Source organism: Acipenser ruthenus, chromosome 5 (assembly GCF_902713425.1).
Source record: "Acipenser ruthenus chromosome 5, fAciRut3.2 maternal haplotype, whole genome shotgun sequence".
In the NCBI taxonomy this organism is placed as follows: domain Eukaryota; kingdom Metazoa; phylum Chordata; class Actinopteri; order Acipenseriformes; family Acipenseridae; genus Acipenser; species Acipenser ruthenus.
The window spans coordinates 57,778,818-57,799,272 of record NC_081193.1 but is presented as its reverse complement, the minus strand read 5'-3'; the positions used below and the strand labels follow the sequence as shown (position 1 = coordinate 57,799,272).

Genomic DNA, 20,455 nt, shown 5'->3' with positions numbered 1-20,455 from the left:
CTAGGGTGGGAATCCCGAAAGAAATTCTCACTGATCAGGGCACTAATTTTATGTCTGGCTGTATTCAGCAATTGTACAAATTATTGAAAATCCATTCAATTCGAACCTCAGTTTTTCATCCTCAAACAGATGTGCTTGTTGAACGATTTAACCAGATTTTGAAAAGTATGCTGCGCCGCTTTGTAGATCAAGAAAAACGCAATTGGGCTAAACTGCTAACATCGGAAATTACTGCTCAGAGAACAAAAATATTCAGTAATTGAAAAAGAATGCCTGGTAGTAAAATGGGCTGTAGAGTCCTTAAAATACTATCTCCTGGGAAGACCCTTTGTACTCATCACAGATCATGCCCCTTTAAAGTGGTTAGACACAATGAAGGATTCAAACGCTAGGATTACGCGGTGGTACCTGGCGCTCCAACCATGACGAAAGTCTCTTTATGAGTTGTAAGGACACTTGTCAGTTTGGGATTGGTGTTCCACTGACTACAGGGGCGGGGCTTTGCATACTATAGCGAACGTACTACTGTATTCCGGGTTGGTCCTGGAAAACATAGGCCGGGTTATTGGGCTTGAGGGAGAGACACAGTACAATTTGTTTTGGTTTGGTTTCTTGTCACGGTGTTTTGGAATATACAATAATGACTTTTTTTTTTATCCCTTTCATGTTCGGGATATCTTTAAGAGGACTGAGGAACTACTGACCCTCCATTCTTTTTGTTACTTATTCCAGCACCCCCTCCCTCATGCCATTCTTTATTTTTGTATCGTTTAACAACAATAATAAACATATTTGGTTGCACGTAAATTTATGTCTGGGCATTCCATTATTACTCACACACCTCACAATGTCCATGTCTGCTCTAAGAACCTATCCCAAACACACACGTCTTGCTACAGACTCACACCCCAACATGACCCCTATGTTCAGAGCCTTGCTGTCTCTCACCATTCAGCAAAGATCTGCGAGAACTCAAGGGAGCTGTTTGCGACAGGGGAGATGAAGTAGAAAGGGATGGTGGTCAGGCTAGCTGAGTCGATGAATTGGTAGAGACACTCGAGTAGGTCATAGATCACTCCGGAGGAATAACAGGGCACCAACACGTTCCCTCCGGTACGCACAGTCATTGCTGCCACCGAGAGAGAGAGAGAGAGAGAGAGAGAGAGAGAGAGAGAGAGAGAGGAGAGAGAGAATAAATGCTTTTCTTTAACAAAAATATTAACTGTACTTATATATAGTTATTTGTCGAACTCTGCTTTGAGTTTATTATTATTATTTATTTATTTAGCAAAAGCCTTTATCCAAGGCGACTTAAAGACTAGGGTGTGTGAACTATGCATCAGCTGCAGAGTCACTTACACCAGTGTCTCACCCAAAGGACGGAGCACAAGGAGGTTAAGGGACTTGCTCAGGGTCACACAGTGAGTCATTGAGTGAGCCGGGATTTGAACCGGGGACCTCCTGGTTACAAGCCCCTTTCTTTAACCACTGGACCACACAGCCTCCAAATATATAAATAGTTGAATTGACTTCTGTTTTGAATTGACTTTTCACTCAATGGATTCCGAGAGGTGCCTCAGACATGTTTTTTAAAGCAGGTGAAGTCAACAGTACCGATATTGATCATAAAGCATGGTAAGAAATGTTATGAATTGGGTTGCTCTGTGATATGTCATGGAATACAGCAGGCAAAACATGCTCTCCCATTGGCTGAAAGCATTAATGATATTACTGCAAAATATAATTATAACTGTTCTTGCCGTCCAATAGTGCATTTCACAAAGGAACTATAAACTTATATTTTAATCCTCAAAACTCTTGCAGTATATTCCACCTGCACTCTATTTTAAAACATTTTATTTACAGAAATGCAGAATATAAAAACACTTGTGGTTTTATTCAAATTACATGGGTCTCAAATAGAAATAAAAAGGTAACATTTTGTCTCCGTGTTGGAATTAAAACAATTGAATTTTTGGAAATAAGTACTTTGTTGGCTACCATCCACTAGCATCTTGAAATGGTGTGCATAAAGGTGTCCTTGGTTAAGCCTGGCTACACCATCCCTGCCCCTTACCTAGGTTGCTGCAGAACTCTCCCAGCATGCCATCAGGGTTGGCGGTAGGGATCTGGGTCAGGCCAGTCAGAATAAGAACATCACTGTTCTTTAGGGAGCTCTGGTCCATGGGCTGGAACACGAGAGACATGCTTCATTGTATTGCTACAAACTGAATTCACTTCAATATGCCATTTATACCACAAGCATGGCTAAATCTAGCGTGGGATACATTTTTGGGCTAGTATAAAAATGAAAACTCCACTTTATAAGGAGAGCTACAAAAGCATTTGTTTTTAATAAATAGTTATTAAAGTTTTTAATAAATGTCCAGTTCCTTGAATGGGAAGAAGAATAAAACTGTATAGGTAATAAAATGGCAAATAGATCTATTTTATTAAACAGAATAAACCCAAGGGGTTAATAAAACATAGCCCCCAATTCAAGAACGTGCTATAGAAGAGGGTGTTGGTATCTTGGTATGGAGCCCTCTGCCAACTGGGGATCCTCCAGCATCGTGTCAAGGGTATTTAGGGCTGCAGTCTTGCAGATTAAATAGATTGCCATAACTATTCCAATACAGGTCAACATTACTGGCCTTACAAATGTTTTCTTGTTGCTCATGCTAGTTTCATTTAGGTCTACATTTATCTTCACACCTGTAAATCAGTACAGAATACAAGAAAACATTTGGAAGAATCGCAATAGATGTATCTTGTTTAATAAAAATATTATAATTATGCAGACCAAACTGTATAATGTCCATCCTTTTGAAGGCTTGTGTGCTGGACTGTGTTGGATTACCTGTGGATGTGTAGTGAGGAGTGAAGATCCAGACACATAGGATACTTTCTCGTAATGTGATTGGATGATCCAGTTGGAGCTGCCCAATGAATAGCCAGAGCTAAGCGGAGTGATCTGCACAGCACCAAACAGTTCCTGGGGACATGAAATTAAAAAGCAACATCAAACTGTTCCTGCTAAAGTAAATGTAATTAAAAGCATTGTCACTCCAGCACATCCCTATTTCACACTTGCAAATCATAAGACCAGAACTTGCATCACTGAATAATTTGCTTACATACTGACAACTGAATTCTATTTGATCTGCATAGTGCTTCAAATTGAAGAACCCAAGCGGCCAGGTGGTTTTATTGGAAGACGTATAGAATAAGTAAGTCTAAAGCAGATACAAAACCATCTGATCAAGCATAATATTTTTTATATTGCCTGGTTCTCTGCTTTTAAAATGTACCCTGGTTGTCAGAACACACATCATAGAAGTACTTATAGTAGTATGCATTTAAAAGGTGTGCTAGCAAAACCATTTTTTACATCAGGATTCAAGCCTGCAGCCAGCCCCCCAAAACACATTCGCAAAATTCTCTTTTAGTATGCTGGTTTATTATCTACCGTTACGATGACTCTTTATATTTTACATATGACTATGAAAAATGTCATGTCATGTCTTCAACACATGCACAGTACTAAATGAAACTAACTTGCTCAATAAACACATTGACTGACATGTTCCGAGAAAACTCCAGAGAATATAACACTTTCTTTGAATCCAGGCGTTTATTTTACAATATTATACTAATATTCAAACCTAGAATTAGGCCTGCTTACATGTTATATGTTATAAAATTCACAACCCTGGGGATCAGGAAAAAAAAGCAAATGACACCTACAATTTTCTGTGAGTATCCAACCAGTTGAACCTTGCTGAGGGCGGAGTTCACTTCCTGCATTGTGTAGCAGCTCTTCCAGGTCGACACTTCTACTGTATCCTTCAGGGGTGCTGGGAGAAGCCTGACACAAAAAAGACACTACACTAACAAAGATACTAGCACTTGTAAGTTCCTTTAGACACAGGGTTGTTAAAACCACTGAACAACCACTGTCCTTGACAGAAATTGAAAATGAAGTGATTTTACAGTATATTGGACACTCAGGGTAATGAGTCTGAAAGTTATTTCACACCCGCCAGACGACAGTAGCTATACAATGATGCAGAGGGAGTTACGCATCTGTCCTCAGCTCCCCCTATACACATTATGTTGTTGCTTTATTTAGAACTCATGCACATGCAATGAATATTAGTAAAATAGTCATCTTACTTATTTTTCCTCTTTACCACAAAGCGTCTAGAGCAGGGTTTTCAATCGGGAGTACGCAGTAAAATAAAGAAAAGTAAAAAAAAATAATAATAATGATCTCTAAACCACTGTGCTGGGACGAACACAGGATTTTCATGTTAGGATATTCGCTCATAATTTAAATATTTGCTAGTTTTCAGAAAGTAATAAAAACCATGATATTGTTCAGAACGCAGGCAGAGACAGCATAGCAGCAGGGGCAGGGGGGCGTGGCACCTGTGTGTGCCTTTATTTTACAGCAAGATGTTACACTATGTAACACAAAGTAAAAAATACATTGTGTAGGCCTTAGTTTACCCCAGTGAATTAACTACAAAACAAAGGATGCCACATAGCAGTTCAAGTTAAGTGTTGTTTTGTTTATTCCCTAAATATAGTACATAAAGTTGACACCGCATTTTATTTCTTTAACTTATTTTTTTCATTCCTTGCCATTGCCATTTCTTCATAGTAAACAATGGCTATCGACATGAGGTTGCCTTTTTGTAGCTGAACAAGCAAATGAAAACTGAAATTTAACTTTAAACACTTCAAATAAAACAAACATGCAAATGGCGTTGTAAAATGAAGGGGGAAAAAAAATCAGTTTTGGTTATCGTTTATTACATTCCACAAAACAGAAAGTCGCAACAAATATATAATATATACAATCTATATATAAAAAAATGACTGTACAACATTTCCAGTAAGTTGGGCACTTCAAGGCATTTCAGAATGACGTGCTTGCCTTTTTTCTGTCCCATGAGATTCTGACTCGCTCTAAAGCAGCACAGCTCTTTTTTGATCCAGCTGGCTTTCCATAGAGATCACTATGCGTGCGCTCATAATCTGGTTTGGTTTATTTTTTGCTATCTAAAACATTTAAATAGTCTCAAGAGTTGCTGTGTCGACCCTACATGTTTTACTTGCAATTTAAATCCAATAAATGTTATTTTAATATGATTTAATGTCTTTTAATGTGTTTTTCTTCAACATGCATTTCAAATACAAAACTTAAAAATGTGAAATGGCTTTGTCTAACAAAGTGAAAAAAAAACACACGAGTATCTTGCTAAATAGAATATCTTTTGAAACGCCCTTCTAAATATTATTGGCTGAAGCAGTTTTGAGTGAGGCTGGATTTCCGTTGATTAAAATATTAGTGTGTGCTCCCATTGGCTAGAAAGGTTGCAGTGTTTTCGGCACAGTGCGAGATTGACAGTTGGAAGTTTGTCTGGTTGTTGGGAAGTTTGTCTGGTTGATTGGAAATCTGCAGGTCCGTACAGCCTTTTGTATTAATGAATTGACAAATTAACTAATGAATTATTAGATTAATTAACAAATACGCTTATGAATTACTGTATGAATTGACAAATTTATGGATGACCAATTGACCAACTCACGAATTGACAAACAAACTGACAAACAAATTGACAAACTAACGGCCAAATAGTTTTGGCACAAATGGCACTTCATAAATTTCACTGTCTAAGTAGGGCGGCACAGCTGCCTGCTCATCTCAATAATACTGTTATTTAAAAACACACACTTAGATAAAACACACTGAAAAGATTAAACTACAAACACTGAACATTTAAAACAACAGAAAGTAAAACGTACCTGGTAAATACTACACATTTTTTAAATACGCAACATCATACAATGATTTTTTTTTTCTTTTTAGATTACAGACTGCAGAACCATCATCCTGCTATTTAAATATGTTATTTAGCCATGTGCACTCAACGCTCACTCACTGTCAGCAGCCGGTTGGGTGTTTATAGTTAACCTCGTCCAACAGAATGGAAAGGTACACCAGTACGGCTGTGGTTTTATTTGAAAGATTATAGGAGGCTGTGTGGTCCAGTGGTTAAAGAAAAGGGCTTGTAACCAGGAGGTTCCTGGTTCAAATCCCACCTCAGCCACCGACTCATTGTGTGACCCTGAGCAAGTCACTTAACCTCCTTGTGCTCTATCTTTCGGGTGAGATGTAATTGTAAGTGACTCTGCAGCTGATGCATAGTTCACACACCCTAGTCTCTGTAAGTCGCTTTGGATAAAGGCATCTGCTAAATAAACAAATAATAATGTGGTAAAAAATAATTAAAGAAATAAATTCTGTTGTCCGCCATTACAGGATTTTTCTCGCGTACACCCTGAGGAGCGCTCGAGTACCCCCAGTGGTACGTGTACCCCAGTTTGAAAACCATTGCTATAGTACAATGTACGGTACACACAGAAAGTGTTATAGTGCATAAGCACAGTACATAATTAACTAATGATTTCCATTACATGAGAGGAAATGTTAAAACTTCATGCTGATTTGAACTCGGCTCTCGCCAACATAAGCACCAACTAAGACGTAGCTTTACAGTAAACTAATGTGATCCATCTGTGTCTCCATCCATTTGTGTTTCCTTCCATATGATGATGTAGATATCCTTCTGCCTGGTGTTGATGGCTGAAGTGTAATGCTGGCTCCAGGGATCAGCTTATTTTGCCTCCCTAGCGCATCAGCACACACAACGGCTGTGATGCTGGCTCTGGTGATCAACCGCAGTGCGGTCTCCCCAGCGCATCAGCACCACAACCGTCTGGATTAAGCCAAGTAGGGTACATCTCTGGGGTCTTCAAGTGGGCACCTTCCATCCTCAGCGTTTCGTCGACTAGCCCACGACACCTTAAGAGGGCTCGACGGTGATTCTGGCGTCCCAGCATACATTACCCCCTCCGTTCCCCACTCAACTCAGCCCAGCTTATTTACCCGTACATCAGCGTTTCTTTTTTTCTATTGTGCTTGAGATCCCCAACCAGAATCTTTCCGTCTCAACCACAGCCAGTTGCTGCTCCTCTCTGCTGCTTTAGAGAAGTTCTTCACTGTGTCACGCAACTCTTGGCCACTTAATCCGACGTCTCTGAGAAACCGGGTTGTAGAGTGTGCCACAAATCCTCAACAACCCACCTCCACTGGGTAAACCCGGACTCTCCATCTTCGCTGTTCCTCTTCAGAGACTAGTTGAGCATACCGCAGTTTCTTCCTTTCATTCGCCTCATCTATAGCATCCTCCCATGGCACTGTTAACTCTACCAGGTGAACAAGGCGTGCTGATCCAGACCACAAGACAATACCTGGTCAAAGGTTACTGGTGGCAATCTCAGGTGGAAAAATAAGCCGTTGACCAACATCTGCCAGCATTTTCCAGTCTCTAGCAGCTTCCAGTTGTCCTGGATGAGGCTTCGTTTTAACACCTTTTCTTGGCGGTTACTCCCCTGGGTGGAGGAATGTTGTCTTTTGTGTGTAATGTTTTGATGGAACTGGTGGCAACTTATTTGGTCATGTTATGCTTGTCTTCCAATGCTAAAGCCAAACATCACAGTACCTGGTCATGGCGCCAAGTAAACCGTCCTTGGCTAAGAGCCACCTTACATCGTGTCAAAATGTGCCTTAATGTTGCAGGTGATGAACACAAAGGACATGAGGGGTCCTCTCCTACCCAGAGGTTTAGGTTCTGTGGTGATGGGAGAACATCATATGTTGACCTGATGAGGAAACTGATCCTGCTCTGTTCCATTATCCAGCAGATCTTGCGTTGTTCCACACTCTCCCATCTCATCTATTCTCCCTGTATGGCCTGGGAAACGGCCTTTAAGCACCTCATCCTCTCCTCCTGCTTTTGCACCTCGTTGACTACCAGCTTCCTCCGTTGCTTCCTTCCATCCTGAACTTGATATCACTGATTCGAAGGGCAGCCTTTGCATCTTCCACGGCTTTCTTTGCCGCCCACTTTCTTCCAGTTTAACACAGGTGCTGCCTCCCTTACGCATTTGTCGCGTGACTACTAATGTAAATTTCCAGTCGGACCTTGGCGCACCTAAATTCCCTGGTTAGAGCGGGGACTGGTAGCTGCAGTATTCCTTTACCATAAAGTCACACTCTGCTGAGGCAGCGTGGAACTCCCAACCATTTCCTGATGTATGAACTGATTAAAGCTTCCAGCTTCTCTACTGTTGTCAAAGAAACCTCGTACACAGTCAGTGGCCACAGCAGCCTCGGCAGTAGGCCAAACTGAAAGCACCAGAGTTTTAGTTTGCCTGGTAAAGCGCTGCTGTCTGTGCTCTTCAACGCTTCCACTGCTTGTTGTCTAACCCACACAAACTGTGTCCTTTAGATCCCCGTCCTACCATCTCCCAAGACTTTTCACTGGCTTCTCAGACACTGTTGGTATTGCCTCACCATTAATGTAGAACATTATCTACTACTTTACTTTTAATTATAGAGATGCTCCTTGATTTAGTGGGCTTGAATTGCATTAGTGCCCATTCAATGTCATTGGTTAATTTGCCCAATAACCGATTAGTGCAGGCTACTGTTGTAGTCATGGTTGTCATGTCATCCATGTATGCTCGAATTGGTGGTAGTCTCATTCTAGAAGCCAAGGGCTCTCCTCCTACTACCCATTTTGATGCCCTAATGATTACTTCCATTACCATGGTAAAAGCCAGAGGAGAAATGGTGCATCTTGCCATTATTCCAACTTCTAGGCATTGCCATGTAGTGCTGAATTCTGAAGTTAAAACTAAATTGCAAATCTCCAAAGTAGGCTTTCACTAAATTTGTTATTGTCATCGGTACACTGAAAAAATCAAATGCTGCCCAAAGAAGTTCATGTGGCACTGAACCATATGTATTAGCCAAATCCAGGAATGTCACACGGAGCTCCTTCCTCTCCTTTTTAGCTAATTGAATTTGTTGCCAGATCACACTGATGTGTTCTAAGCATCCCGCTTTTTGTACTGAAGTGTCAACGAAGCAGTTCTTTAATAGGTAAGTTGACAAATCTCTGAGCAATAATGCTGAAGAAAATCTTGCCTTGTACGTTTAATAGGGAAATAGGGCGAAACTGACTGATGCTTGTAGAATCTTTTTCTTTAGGTATAAAGACTCCACCTGCTCGGCGCCATGCTCTTGGTACAACCTGTTTTTCCCATGCCAATTTCATCAATTTCCACAGGATTCGTAGAACTCCTGAAGCACTCTTGTATACTCTGTACAGAACTCCATTAGGCTTGCTCTACTTGTTTCCACTTAGGTGTACAGTCCTCCATTCGGTATTCTGGTGGATTGATAGGTGGAATGTCTGAAGGAACTGACATAGGCTCCTGCCTTTTTGAATCTGTATGCGTTTCCTCCAAATCTCTCTCCTTCTCAAACTTAGATGCTTTTAGTGTGCCATTCTTCTCACTGGTGAATAACTTCTTTACAAATACAGTACAGTGCAACAGTATGGTACAGTGCACAGACTGTGCACAATAAGCACAGTGCAGTACAGTATGATGGGCAATGCACAGTATACACAGCACGGTATAAACGGTACGGCATAGTGCACAGTATATAGCGCACAGTACCCCTGGTACGGGTGTACGGTACAGTGTACGGCACGGTGTAAGGTACAGTAAATGGTATAAGAAAGGTAGTAGATCAGTGACCTACAGTTACCAAAATAGCAATATGCAGGGATGCACACCCATATAGCTTCTGGCTTAACACAACACAGCCTTAAGACTGGAGGAGCCTGCTGTCAGCCGTGACAGCCTTCGCAATGGTACTGCAAGCAGAAAACAGAGCGGCAACGAAAAACTGCAGGAAGGAATGCAAGCAAATCAGACCCGAAGCAGAGCTGAGCTGAGCTGAGCCCAGCAACTGCTAGTGAATCGGAAGGGTAACCTTGTTCGTTGTACAAAAGTACTGGCAGGAATGGGAGCAGGTCTGGGACGTACAGTTACCACAACAGCGATAAAGGGATGCCCACCTATTTTGGCTAAACAGATCGAAACCCAAGGAAAGCCTACTGCTAGAGCCCTAACAGTTTTCACACTAATTCTGTAAGCAGATCTTTTTTTTAATTTTTAATTTTTTTTTTAATTTAGTAGTTGCCAATTATTTTCTCTCAATTTAGAATATCCAATTATTGGGGTGCTCCCGAGTGGCGCACCCAGTAAAAGCACTCGCTAGAGTGCAGGATGCGCTCTATCGCCCGGGGGGAGGGAGGGCTAGGTCGGCCAGGGTGTCCTCGGCTCACCGCGCACCAGAGACCCCTGTAGTCTGGCCGGGCGCCTGCGGGCTTGCCTGTAAGCTGCCCAGAGCTGCGTTGTCCTCCGACACTGTAGCTCTGAGGCGGCTGCACGGTGAGTCTGCAGAGTGTAAAGAAGCGGGCGGCTGACGGCACAGGCTTCGGAGGACAGCGTGTGTTCATCTTCGCCCCTCCCGAGTCAGCGCAGGGGTGGTAGCGGTGAGCTGAGCCTAATAATAATTGGGTATTTCAAATTGGGGAGAAAATAATAAAAACTAATTGGCAACGACTAAAATATTAAAAAATAAATATATATATATATATATATATATATATATATATATATATATATATATATATATATCCAATTATTTTTAGGCTTAGCTCACCGCTACCACCCCTGCGCTGACCCGGGAGGGCAAAGACGAACACATGCGGTCCTCCGAAGCGCGTGCTGTCAGCCGACTGCTTCTTTTCACACTGCAGCCTCACCATGCAGCCACCTCAGAGCTACAGAGTCGGAGGACAACGCAGCTCTGGGCAGCTTACAGGCAAGCCCGGCCAAACTAAGGGGTCGCTGGTGCGTGGTGAGCCAAGGACAAAAAACACATTTTTTATTTTACGCTTCAACCAAAGCTAGCAGCTTACGAGAGAACACCAGTAGCCGGCTTAAGGCGTTCGATCCCGGGGAAGGGGTAGCAGAGCACAAGGCCGCTGAGGGACTAACGGACAGCCACAACTGAGTGCACAATACGTGAAGTCATTTTTATAAAACATGTAAAAAACAATATGCAATAAGTGATAAACACAAGCGAACAATAATAATACAATCAGATATAACACTATGTGTCACTTATCTGTTCAGATCTCTCTCTCAGGTCGGTGAAAGGAAAAATGATGACGTTTTGAGTGACTGTAGTTTCTTTTATGCCCTTGGGGCAGGCACAACTGCGTCATGGGCACTACGTGCAGCTTTGAAATATCGATTCAGGTTAGACGGTATCAAAGGATTAATACCCATGAGGTAATGGTTACATTTCGTACTTATTATTATTATTATTATTATTATTATTATTATTATTATTATTATTTATTTCTTAGCAGACGCCCTTATCCAGGGCGTCTGCTAAGAAATTGTTAGAAGATATCACATTATTTTTACATACAAGTACCCGTTTATACAGTCGGGTTTTTACTGGAGCAATCTAGGTAAAGTACCTTGCTCAAGGGTACAGCAGCAGTGTCCCCCACTGGGGACTGAACCCACGACCCTCCGGTCAAGAGTCCAGAGCCCTAATTCACTACTCCACACTGCTGCCCTTGAAAGGGAACCACTGATCTAGAGTATTGCTGAACACAACTAATTTTAACAATGCCCATGCAATCACAGAACTATTAACTACATAGCAAACAACTGAGCAGTATATGGATACAAGTATTAAAAACAATGTGCTAAATTTAGGCATTCCAGTTACTGTTCCCGAAGGCATTCCAGTTAGATTGTTTCAAATAGATATGCTACATTCACAATGCCTGTTTAGAGAGAAGTTTCAAACATTTTGTATCCAAAACAGCTTTTTTAAATTATCATTCTATGTATCATTTTCTCAGAAATAACGTATAATGATCGAATGTGCAAATGAAGTAAAATTGAATTGACTTGTTTCATACACCCTCATTAGCACGTATCTTGGACTACCAAATGTTACTTAGGTAAAGCAATCCGGGTCTGTAAAATCAGCCAGATATCAAAGGGTTAATGTTAATGAGGTTAATTACAGACTCACCAGAGATTTATTGTTGTGCAGCTTTCATTTACTGGCACTAAAGTTGGTAATCACCTACCTTTGTATGTCCTTGTTCTTCCAGCAGGTGGCGGACTGAGCCTTTGGAACCCTTTCAATAAAATTCACAAGCTCTTCCATAAGCAGCCTGTGAGCAGACAAAATACAAATTTTGATTCAGGCAAAATTAGCATAATACAATAGAGCTGGTTGGCCTCAACATATACAGGCTCACTACAAGACTGACACTTATGAAGCAATCCCATTACTGTGTTAATTTAAAAAGTAAATAAATTAATCATTTTATAATAACATTAAGGCACTCCAGGGGATGGATTGACATGATATAACTGCACACTTAAGGATTAAAAGGTACTCCACATTGCATCATGCCTTAATGCCTGAAGTGTGCAGTTAGATCATGTCAAACCATCCCCTGTTGGTTCATTAAATATCACCTGTACAGTGATAACCATTTTGTGGAGAAAGAACACTGTACAGAAGTACTGTTTGTATTTCACAACACTCAATATTAAAACTTGACTGTGGTTTACTGATTAATCTATGTATTTCACAAACAAAGCAAGAATAACTGTGACTTTTTATGACTGTGATCAAAGAATACTAAGGCAGAACAAGCCAGTACTTTTCCTCACCTTCCTATCTGCAGAGTGGGCTCTGTGGCATAGACGGTGCCAGTGAATCCAGTGTGTTCTGTGATGTATGGCAGAGCCATCATGCAGTGATAGTTGGAAATTAGGATTACATCAATGGTTGACAGATCCAATAACTCCCTCTGTGAGCGAATGCAGAGAAACAGCAACAGTCTCAATGCCAGAACCCATTGTCTCAAGTAACGGCCCAATTCTACAAATTCACACATTAAACATAGGAGATCAGTAACATATCAAAATAATGTAGTAGAGTAAGAACATAAGTACAACAATCTAAAAACAGCAGTGTCCAGTAACCATCAACAGTGCAGTCAATAAGGTGTCCCAACTAAAAAATAAACAAATCATCATGACAACTTCAAAATCATTTTCATGGGATACGTTTTTTTAACAAATGATGCACTCATTGGAGCAATTACTAAGACATATGGCTCATTTACACTACCTGGCACTACAGGCTTTGACTGCCAACAGCTAGCCTCCAAAATCAAAAAGAGCGTATCAGTGCTTTTTTCCCCCCTAAATCTGGCCAACCTTGGAAATTCTTGCAGTGCGTCAAAGGTCACTGGGGGATTGTGGGATCATATTGCGTTTTCTTTTAAAGAAACCGTGGTAACAAATAAATAAGCATAGGCTCCTTACAAATAAAAATGAATGTGGTTAGGAAGGAGAGCCCAGCCAAACAAACAGCTAGAGTTTGTCGTTGTGTTTATCATAAATTGAAAAAAAAAAAAAAAAAAAAAAGCAGTATGACTTCAGACACTTGTGTTGTGTGCCAAAGCAGGATGAACATTGTTCAATTTAACAATATTCTCTATTACAATAAAGCTTAAAGAAAAACAATAAAGAAAATGTAATATCCATGCTTTGAAAGAAAGTCACAATTGTAGCGATTTTCATGTTTCTTCTCTACACACACCTGCTGGCTACGTGACGCTGCACTTCCTTTGTAGTCAGTTTGAGGTGACCAGATAGCCGCTCTCAGCCGTTTGGGAGAGCAGTGAAAACACTGTTTTGTTGCTGTGAGTAGCCGTTGCTGGCAGTGCCAGGCAATGGAAACGGGGCAATAGACACAGACAAATCTGATGTTAATACTATAAGGTTATTACAATTATGCACGGAATACTTTGTGTAGACATTGTATTACAATTTTGAGGTATGCATGAGTGCATAAACATGGAACCTAAAAAAATGACATATGTTGACATTTTGCTGCCCCATACCCCCATTAAAATAATTGAAGCTAATTCTATCTTAAGCATGTTATTGGATGAAAATATGTCAGTTAACAGACGAAGCAGCCGAAGAAGCCAGTGAAGGGGCGAGGGCAATGTCTTTTGTAAGAAATGTAGAATTCTATTTTTGAATATTCTGTATACATTTTGCTATTGAAGAAGGCAGGTTCACCAGGGTGGTAGATAAATTCTACACGGAGTTACACCTAAATCTTTAAATTACCTCTGGCAGGCAGAATTCTGGGAGGGAGTCCACAAAAACCCGACCTGCACATTCCTTTAGTTCCTGAAAGGCATGCATATAAAAAATGTTAGTGATCCAAGCAGGAATGTGAGATAGTGTGGTACTGTAAAGATAGATGTTGCAGCTGCAGTATTAAAGGAGTTTCAAAGTTTCAGGACAAATTATAAACATTTACATTTTATCAGCATGTTTCTAAATGTATGTACAGCAGATTCACGTTAAATCCATGTCTTTTTTATATACTTTTTATACAGGTTAGAACAATTTATTCACATATTAATCAATCGTCGAAAACCAATTTTGGCGTTTTCTGCAGCCTGCCAAGTGCACTTGATTAGGTAAAAAAAACTTTGCATACAGCCATAAGAAAAAAAAACAAGAAAATAATAAAATGATACTCAGCACAAATACCAATATTGATAATGTATTTAAAAAAGAGCTGTTCTTTTAACTTCTATTACCTTTTCCAAAAAAGTGTTTCCATCCTTTGAAACCCATCCAGGTAGCTTTGCTAGTCTTGGGCTGCATGCAGAGTAAAATAACAGTAAGAGAAACTCACATACATACACGTACGCCTATGGTTATTTATTTATGTTAATTAACATATTGGAAGGAAGGAAGGACATGAAACAGCAAATTCTTTATTTCGGCAGCAGGTAATCATACAGGCATGCAACTCGATACACCACTCACTGGAATCCCCCAACACTGGCTAGCTCGAAGGCTGCCTGTTTTAGACCCCACAATCCGTTAATATTGCAACAATGTGAATTACCTTCAGCCAATCAGTAGAAAGTAGTTGGCTTCTCTGCACTCATTCTTGTTAAACACGTCCATATTTATTCCAGCATCCATGGTGTTAGTTCTGTCTTTGTGTATGCTTAATAAAGCCACTGCGTTTAAAGTTGCCAGTGTTTTTGTTTTACTGTGGAGAGTAAAACAAAAACACCCTGCAGAAATTATTTAATATGTTGCCTTGTTTTATTTTATTCTTTGTGGGGGGTGAAATTAAGATTTTTGCTGCCTCTTCCACAATATTACTGCCTTTTAAAACATTCATGTTTCCATTCTTTAATTATCCAAGTTCCCTGAATATTTCTGGCTTTAAAAGTAGTCTGACGCTGAAAAAAACCTTCTCACAGCAAAAGTAAAGGCTCTGCACACTGAAAGCCTACCTGTCTGTCTACCACTAAACTGGGCAATGTATCCCCAGGGCAAGTCTAAGGCAAGGCGAGCGAGGTGGCCGCCTCGGGCCCCCGCGTTCAACCGGACTGCCGTGAGATTTACTGTTGATTACCTGCGCACAAAACGCTCAGGGGGGCAAATATGGCACTATGGAGCTAGATTCTAGCGTTAGGGTACCTTATATGCTTGCTTAAACCAGCACGTATGCTAGAAATGGAGCTGCAGGAAATGAGACAGCAACAAGAGCTTGAGGAGCCGGCACACCCACAATTCTTGGAAGTCTGCACCCCTAACAGACTGAATACCACCAGAGAGATAGAAGAGGATAAAAACAGCTGGGTTTAGGTAGGCAGAAGCAGGGAAAAAAATAAACTTCGTCAAACACAACCACCAGAAATCCAGACAGCCAACAAATTTGAGCCACTTCAACATTTAGATGACCAAAACCAACATCAATAGAACGAAAGGAACAACATCCAGGACCCTATTAACAGTGGTGGCCAGACAGCAAAAAGAAGGGAGGTCATGATTGTTGGGGACTCCATATTGAGAAACACAGCAAGTTCAGTTCGCAGTTTGCACCCCCTTACTACAACAGTGTGCTACCTTCCAGGAGCCTTTGTCACACATATCACTGAGAACGTGGACAGGCTCCTAGAACGAACATGAGACGACCAGATAGTTGTCGTCCACATCGGTACAAACAACATTGGAAGAGACAGGCCAAAATCCCTGCAAAACAAATTCTAAGAAGGAAATTAAAAGACAAGACCAAAACTGTGGTATTTTCTGGGATACTGCCGGCACCTTGCAAAGGAGCATACGGACAGCTGGAAATAATCTAAATGCATGGCTGAAATCGTGGTGCACACAGGAAGGCTTCACCTTCCTTGAACATTGAACCACATTCTACAACAAGGACTATCTGTATAGGTGCGACAGACTGCACTTAATTAAAAAGGGAACCAATCTACTCGGAGAAAGGATCCTCGAGGAGGTTCGCAAGCATTTAAACTAGAAAGGAGGGAGAAAAATCAACAAAAACAAGGGAGACTGCATCAAAATAAGGGCAACAACTCAGGTAAGACAGCCATTAAATGTATTTATCTAAATGCTAAATAGACTGCCAAATTCAGACACCGAGCAAAATAATCTGTTATACAATGACATTAGAAATGTGTGCAGCAAAGGAGAAGCCATATTAATGGGGGATTTCAACTTCCCACATATAAAATAGGAAAAACCAGTGGGGAGCATGACAGACGAAATTGAAATGGTGGAAATGACAAATGTCTGCCTCCTTATGTAATTTGTCAAGACACCAACTAGAGGGGAGGCATGCCTTGATGTAGTCTTTTCAAATAACTAAAACAGAATAACTAAAACAGAGGTCAGAGAACCATTGGCACACTCAGACCACAACATGGTCTCATTTGATGTGCTTTTTAAAACCCAAAAAGTAATGACTAAAGCTAAGGGTTTACAATTTTAGAAAGGCAAACCATGAAGGTATGAAACAGTGACTTACAGAAGTAGACTAGAGTAAAATAGAGAAAACATCCACAGAAAAAGGATGGCTGTTTTTTAAAAATGTAGTATTAAGGGCGCAAAACAATTACATCCCAAAAGTAGACAAATCTAAATCTAAAACAAAATTACCCAAATGGTTTAATAGATCAATTAAAAACAAATATTCAGAGAAAAAAGGCACTTTACAGAGTTTAAAAGGGACCAAGAACCAAGTACACAGAAAGAGTACTTGGAATTGCAAACACAAGTCAAAAAGGAAGTTAGAAAGGCCAAGCGAGAGATATAAAATGAGCATTGCTAAGTGGGCTAAAACCAATTCCAAAAGGTTTTTCCAATATTATAAAAAGGAGGTAAAATGTCTGAGAGATGCAAATGGCAAAATTATAGGACAAATAAAAAAATAGCAAATATATTAAATTATTACTTTTCACAAGTTTTTACAAAAGGAGGATACGGGCAACATGCCCCACATGTCAACCTGTTCCTATCCAGTTGTAAATAACTTTAGCATAACTGAGACAGAAGTGTTAAAGGGACTAGGAGCTCTTAAAATAAACAGATCCCCAGGGCCGGATGAGATCCTCCCAATAGTACTCAGGGTTCGACATTAACCATGGCCCGGCAGCCCGGGGCCGGTAGAGATCGCAGTTTGGCCTATAGTTATGAAGCACCACAGGCCCGACTGGGCCGGTTACATTTAACTAGTATAATATATACATAGTGCACATGGCTTCCGTTTCATGAATCCAGGAAAATGGGCCAGTGTGCCTAACTGATAACTACAAATTAATCCTAACTTTCCTGCTGCACGTCCAATTTGTTGTACAATCAGAATCTGAGACTACTTACCGAAGTGCTGTGTTGGTACTCGTTCCTGCGACATGGCAATCTTTTTTACAAATCAGTTTTGTTTACAACTAAGCAACCAATAAGCCAAAAGGAAAGTGCTGAAATCAATTAAATCATAAAGAAAGTAATTATGAGAAAAAAAAATGAAGATAAACATTTAGAGCGGAGGCTTCATCTGGCTCCATTATGACAGTGAAAAAAAAGTAATGTTCTGCCTTGTTTGGCATCAGTTTCCCAGACTTGCAGAGGCTACACAAGCGACAATGCTTTGAAAAGGACGAGTTATTTTTTTTAGGAATATTGTTTTAATAGTGTTTATTATTAGGATTAGGGATGGACATTTCAAATAGTTTCTTATTTGAATACACAGGGTGCAACATTTGTGTGTATTGGATTATCCGAACTCTGTACAAGCAGACACCATAACAGTGTAAACCGGTAAAGTTTAGCCGGGTTCACAAAGTGTACAAACAATGTCCAAGATGAGATTTCTTCGTTCAATACCCTATTTCCTTCGGCACAAGTTTTTTCTTTTGTTTACTGAATTAAAATACAGAACTCAATGACCTGCCATGTCACAGTGCATATCTCTTCCAGTTTAAGAAACAGTATTCCAGTTTAAGCAACATAATATTGTGCAAACCACCAAATAATAGCCATGAAGGCCTGTTTGGATTCATCTGGAAAAGCGCTGGCCAACGGAGCTCTGGAGAAGCCAGTGGATTCAAAATAATTACAGAAACATCCACTAAGAACCTAAATCAAGACATTGGCCTGGGTCAAGAAGATGCCCTTCAAAAAGGACGAGAATGACGCTGAACAACTAAACCCGAAAGGAAGTTGTTCAGCCGATACCTCTTCTCACGCCGAAGTTGACCTCAAACATAGGAGCATGGAATGTCTAGACAACGTATGAAGCAGGAAAGACAACACAAGTAGCAGCAGAAATGAGAAAATACAACATTACACTATTAGGACTCAGTGAAACAAGATGGAACCAAGCAGAGCGAACACAACTTTCAAGTGGAGAAACAGTACTGTATTCTGGACATGATCAGAAAAATGCCCCACACACAGAGGGAGTTGGAATAATGCTCTCCAGGGAGGCAGCAAGAGCCTTGATAGAATGGGAGGCAGTTAGCTCCAGAATCATCATCACAAGGTTCTATTCAAAAGTGCAAAAAATTACAGTCATCCAATGCTACGCACCAACAAATGATGCAGAGAAAGAAACGAAGGACAATTTCTATGACCTTTTGCAGTGTCCTAGACAAACAGAAAAGAGAAGATATAGTTTTAATGATGGGTGACTAATGAAAAAATTGGGGAAACATGGGTTAGGTGTAATGAATGAAAACGGAGAGCTGTTCAGCAACTTCTGTGCCTTCAATATCCTGGTAATAGGTGGGTGTGTCTTCCCCCACAAGAATGTACACAACGTCACATGGATATCACCAGACCACAGCACAGAAAATTAAATTGACCACATCTGCTTCAGCCAGCGATTCAGAAGATCCCTCAGACCATCACCTCCTGACAAGTAAACTCAAAGAATCAAATTAAAGAGATTTACAAAAACTGTACAAAGGACCAGCACAAGATTCAACGTCAAACTCCTCCAAGCCAAAACCATAACAGACCAGTTTTAACTAAAGCTTTCAAACAAATTCCAGGCCTTAGAAGACTTACAGGAGGAAGAACAAACAGTTGAGCAGAGATGGCAAAGAATGAAAAGAGCGTGGTCAGAGGCATGTGAAGAGGCTGTGGGAAAAAGATCAAGACAGCACAAGGAATGGATATCTGTAGACACACTTACAAAAATCCAAACCAGGAAACAAATAAAACAAACTCTAAAACAGTCGTACAAGATCAAGAAAAGCAGAAGCACAAAAACAATATGAAGAGGCCAATAAAGATGTAAAAGAGGCAAAAGACAATTTATAGATAATTTGGCCAAACAAGCAGAAATTGCAGCAGTCCAGCGAAACATGAAAGAGCTATGTTGTTGAAGCTGAAAGAGTAATGTTGTTGAAGCTGACACCCTGGGATCCTTCAAGAAGCTGCTTGATGAGATTCTGGGATCAATAAGCTACTAACAACCAAACGAGCAAGATGGGCGGAATGGCCTCCTCTTGTTTGTAAACTTTCTTATGTTCTTATGAAACCACCAGGAAGCTGGCAGGAAAACAGACAGCACCAGACCAACCAATCATGGACAAAAAGGGCAAAATACTTACCAACCAGGAAGAACAACTAAAAAGATGGACAGAACACTTCAGAGAACTACTAAACAGGCCAGCACCAACGGAATTAGAAGATATTCCTCCAACACAATACTCCCTACAGGTCAGCACTAACAAACCCAGCAAAAGTGAAATTAAGAAAGCAATACAGAAGCAAAAGAATGACAGAGCGCCGGGCCCCGACGATATACCACCTGAAGCCATCAAAGCCGACCTCAAGACATCCACTGAAATGCTTCACCAGCTTTTTCACCAGCTACCTCCTAAAGCTTCCCAAGAAGGGCAACCTGAGTGAGTGCAACAACTACAGAGGCATTATGCTACTGTGTGTACCGGAGAAAATCCTCTGCAGAGTAATCTAGGAGAGATTAAAGGTGGCACTTGACAAGCAGCAAGAAAACAACAGGCAGGTTTCAGGAAAGACAGATCATGTACAGACCACATAG

The 20,455-nt window shown here is 40.6% G+C and overlaps 1 protein-coding gene across 2 annotated transcripts in view; it reads right to left on the bottom strand.

Moving 5' to 3' along the window:
* Positions 1-20,455, bottom strand: part of LOC117402251 (integrator complex subunit 9) — an 87,211-nt gene that overhangs the window by 56,799 nt on the left and 9,957 nt on the right. For both annotated transcript variants that reach the window (XM_034003215.3, XM_034003216.3), the window contains exons 3-10: positions 14,664-14,724; positions 14,182-14,244; positions 12,706-12,845; positions 12,111-12,197; positions 3,748-3,868; positions 2,861-2,995; positions 2,078-2,189; positions 949-1,129 (exon numbers count right to left, since the gene is read on the bottom strand). In XM_034003215.3, coding sequence (XP_033859106.2) covers positions 949-1,129; positions 2,078-2,189; positions 2,861-2,995; positions 3,748-3,868; positions 12,111-12,197; positions 12,706-12,845; positions 14,182-14,244; positions 14,664-14,724 — 900 coding nt within the window. The remainder of the gene's footprint in view (positions 1-948; positions 1,130-2,077; positions 2,190-2,860; positions 2,996-3,747; positions 3,869-12,110; positions 12,198-12,705; positions 12,846-14,181; positions 14,245-14,663; positions 14,725-20,455) is intronic.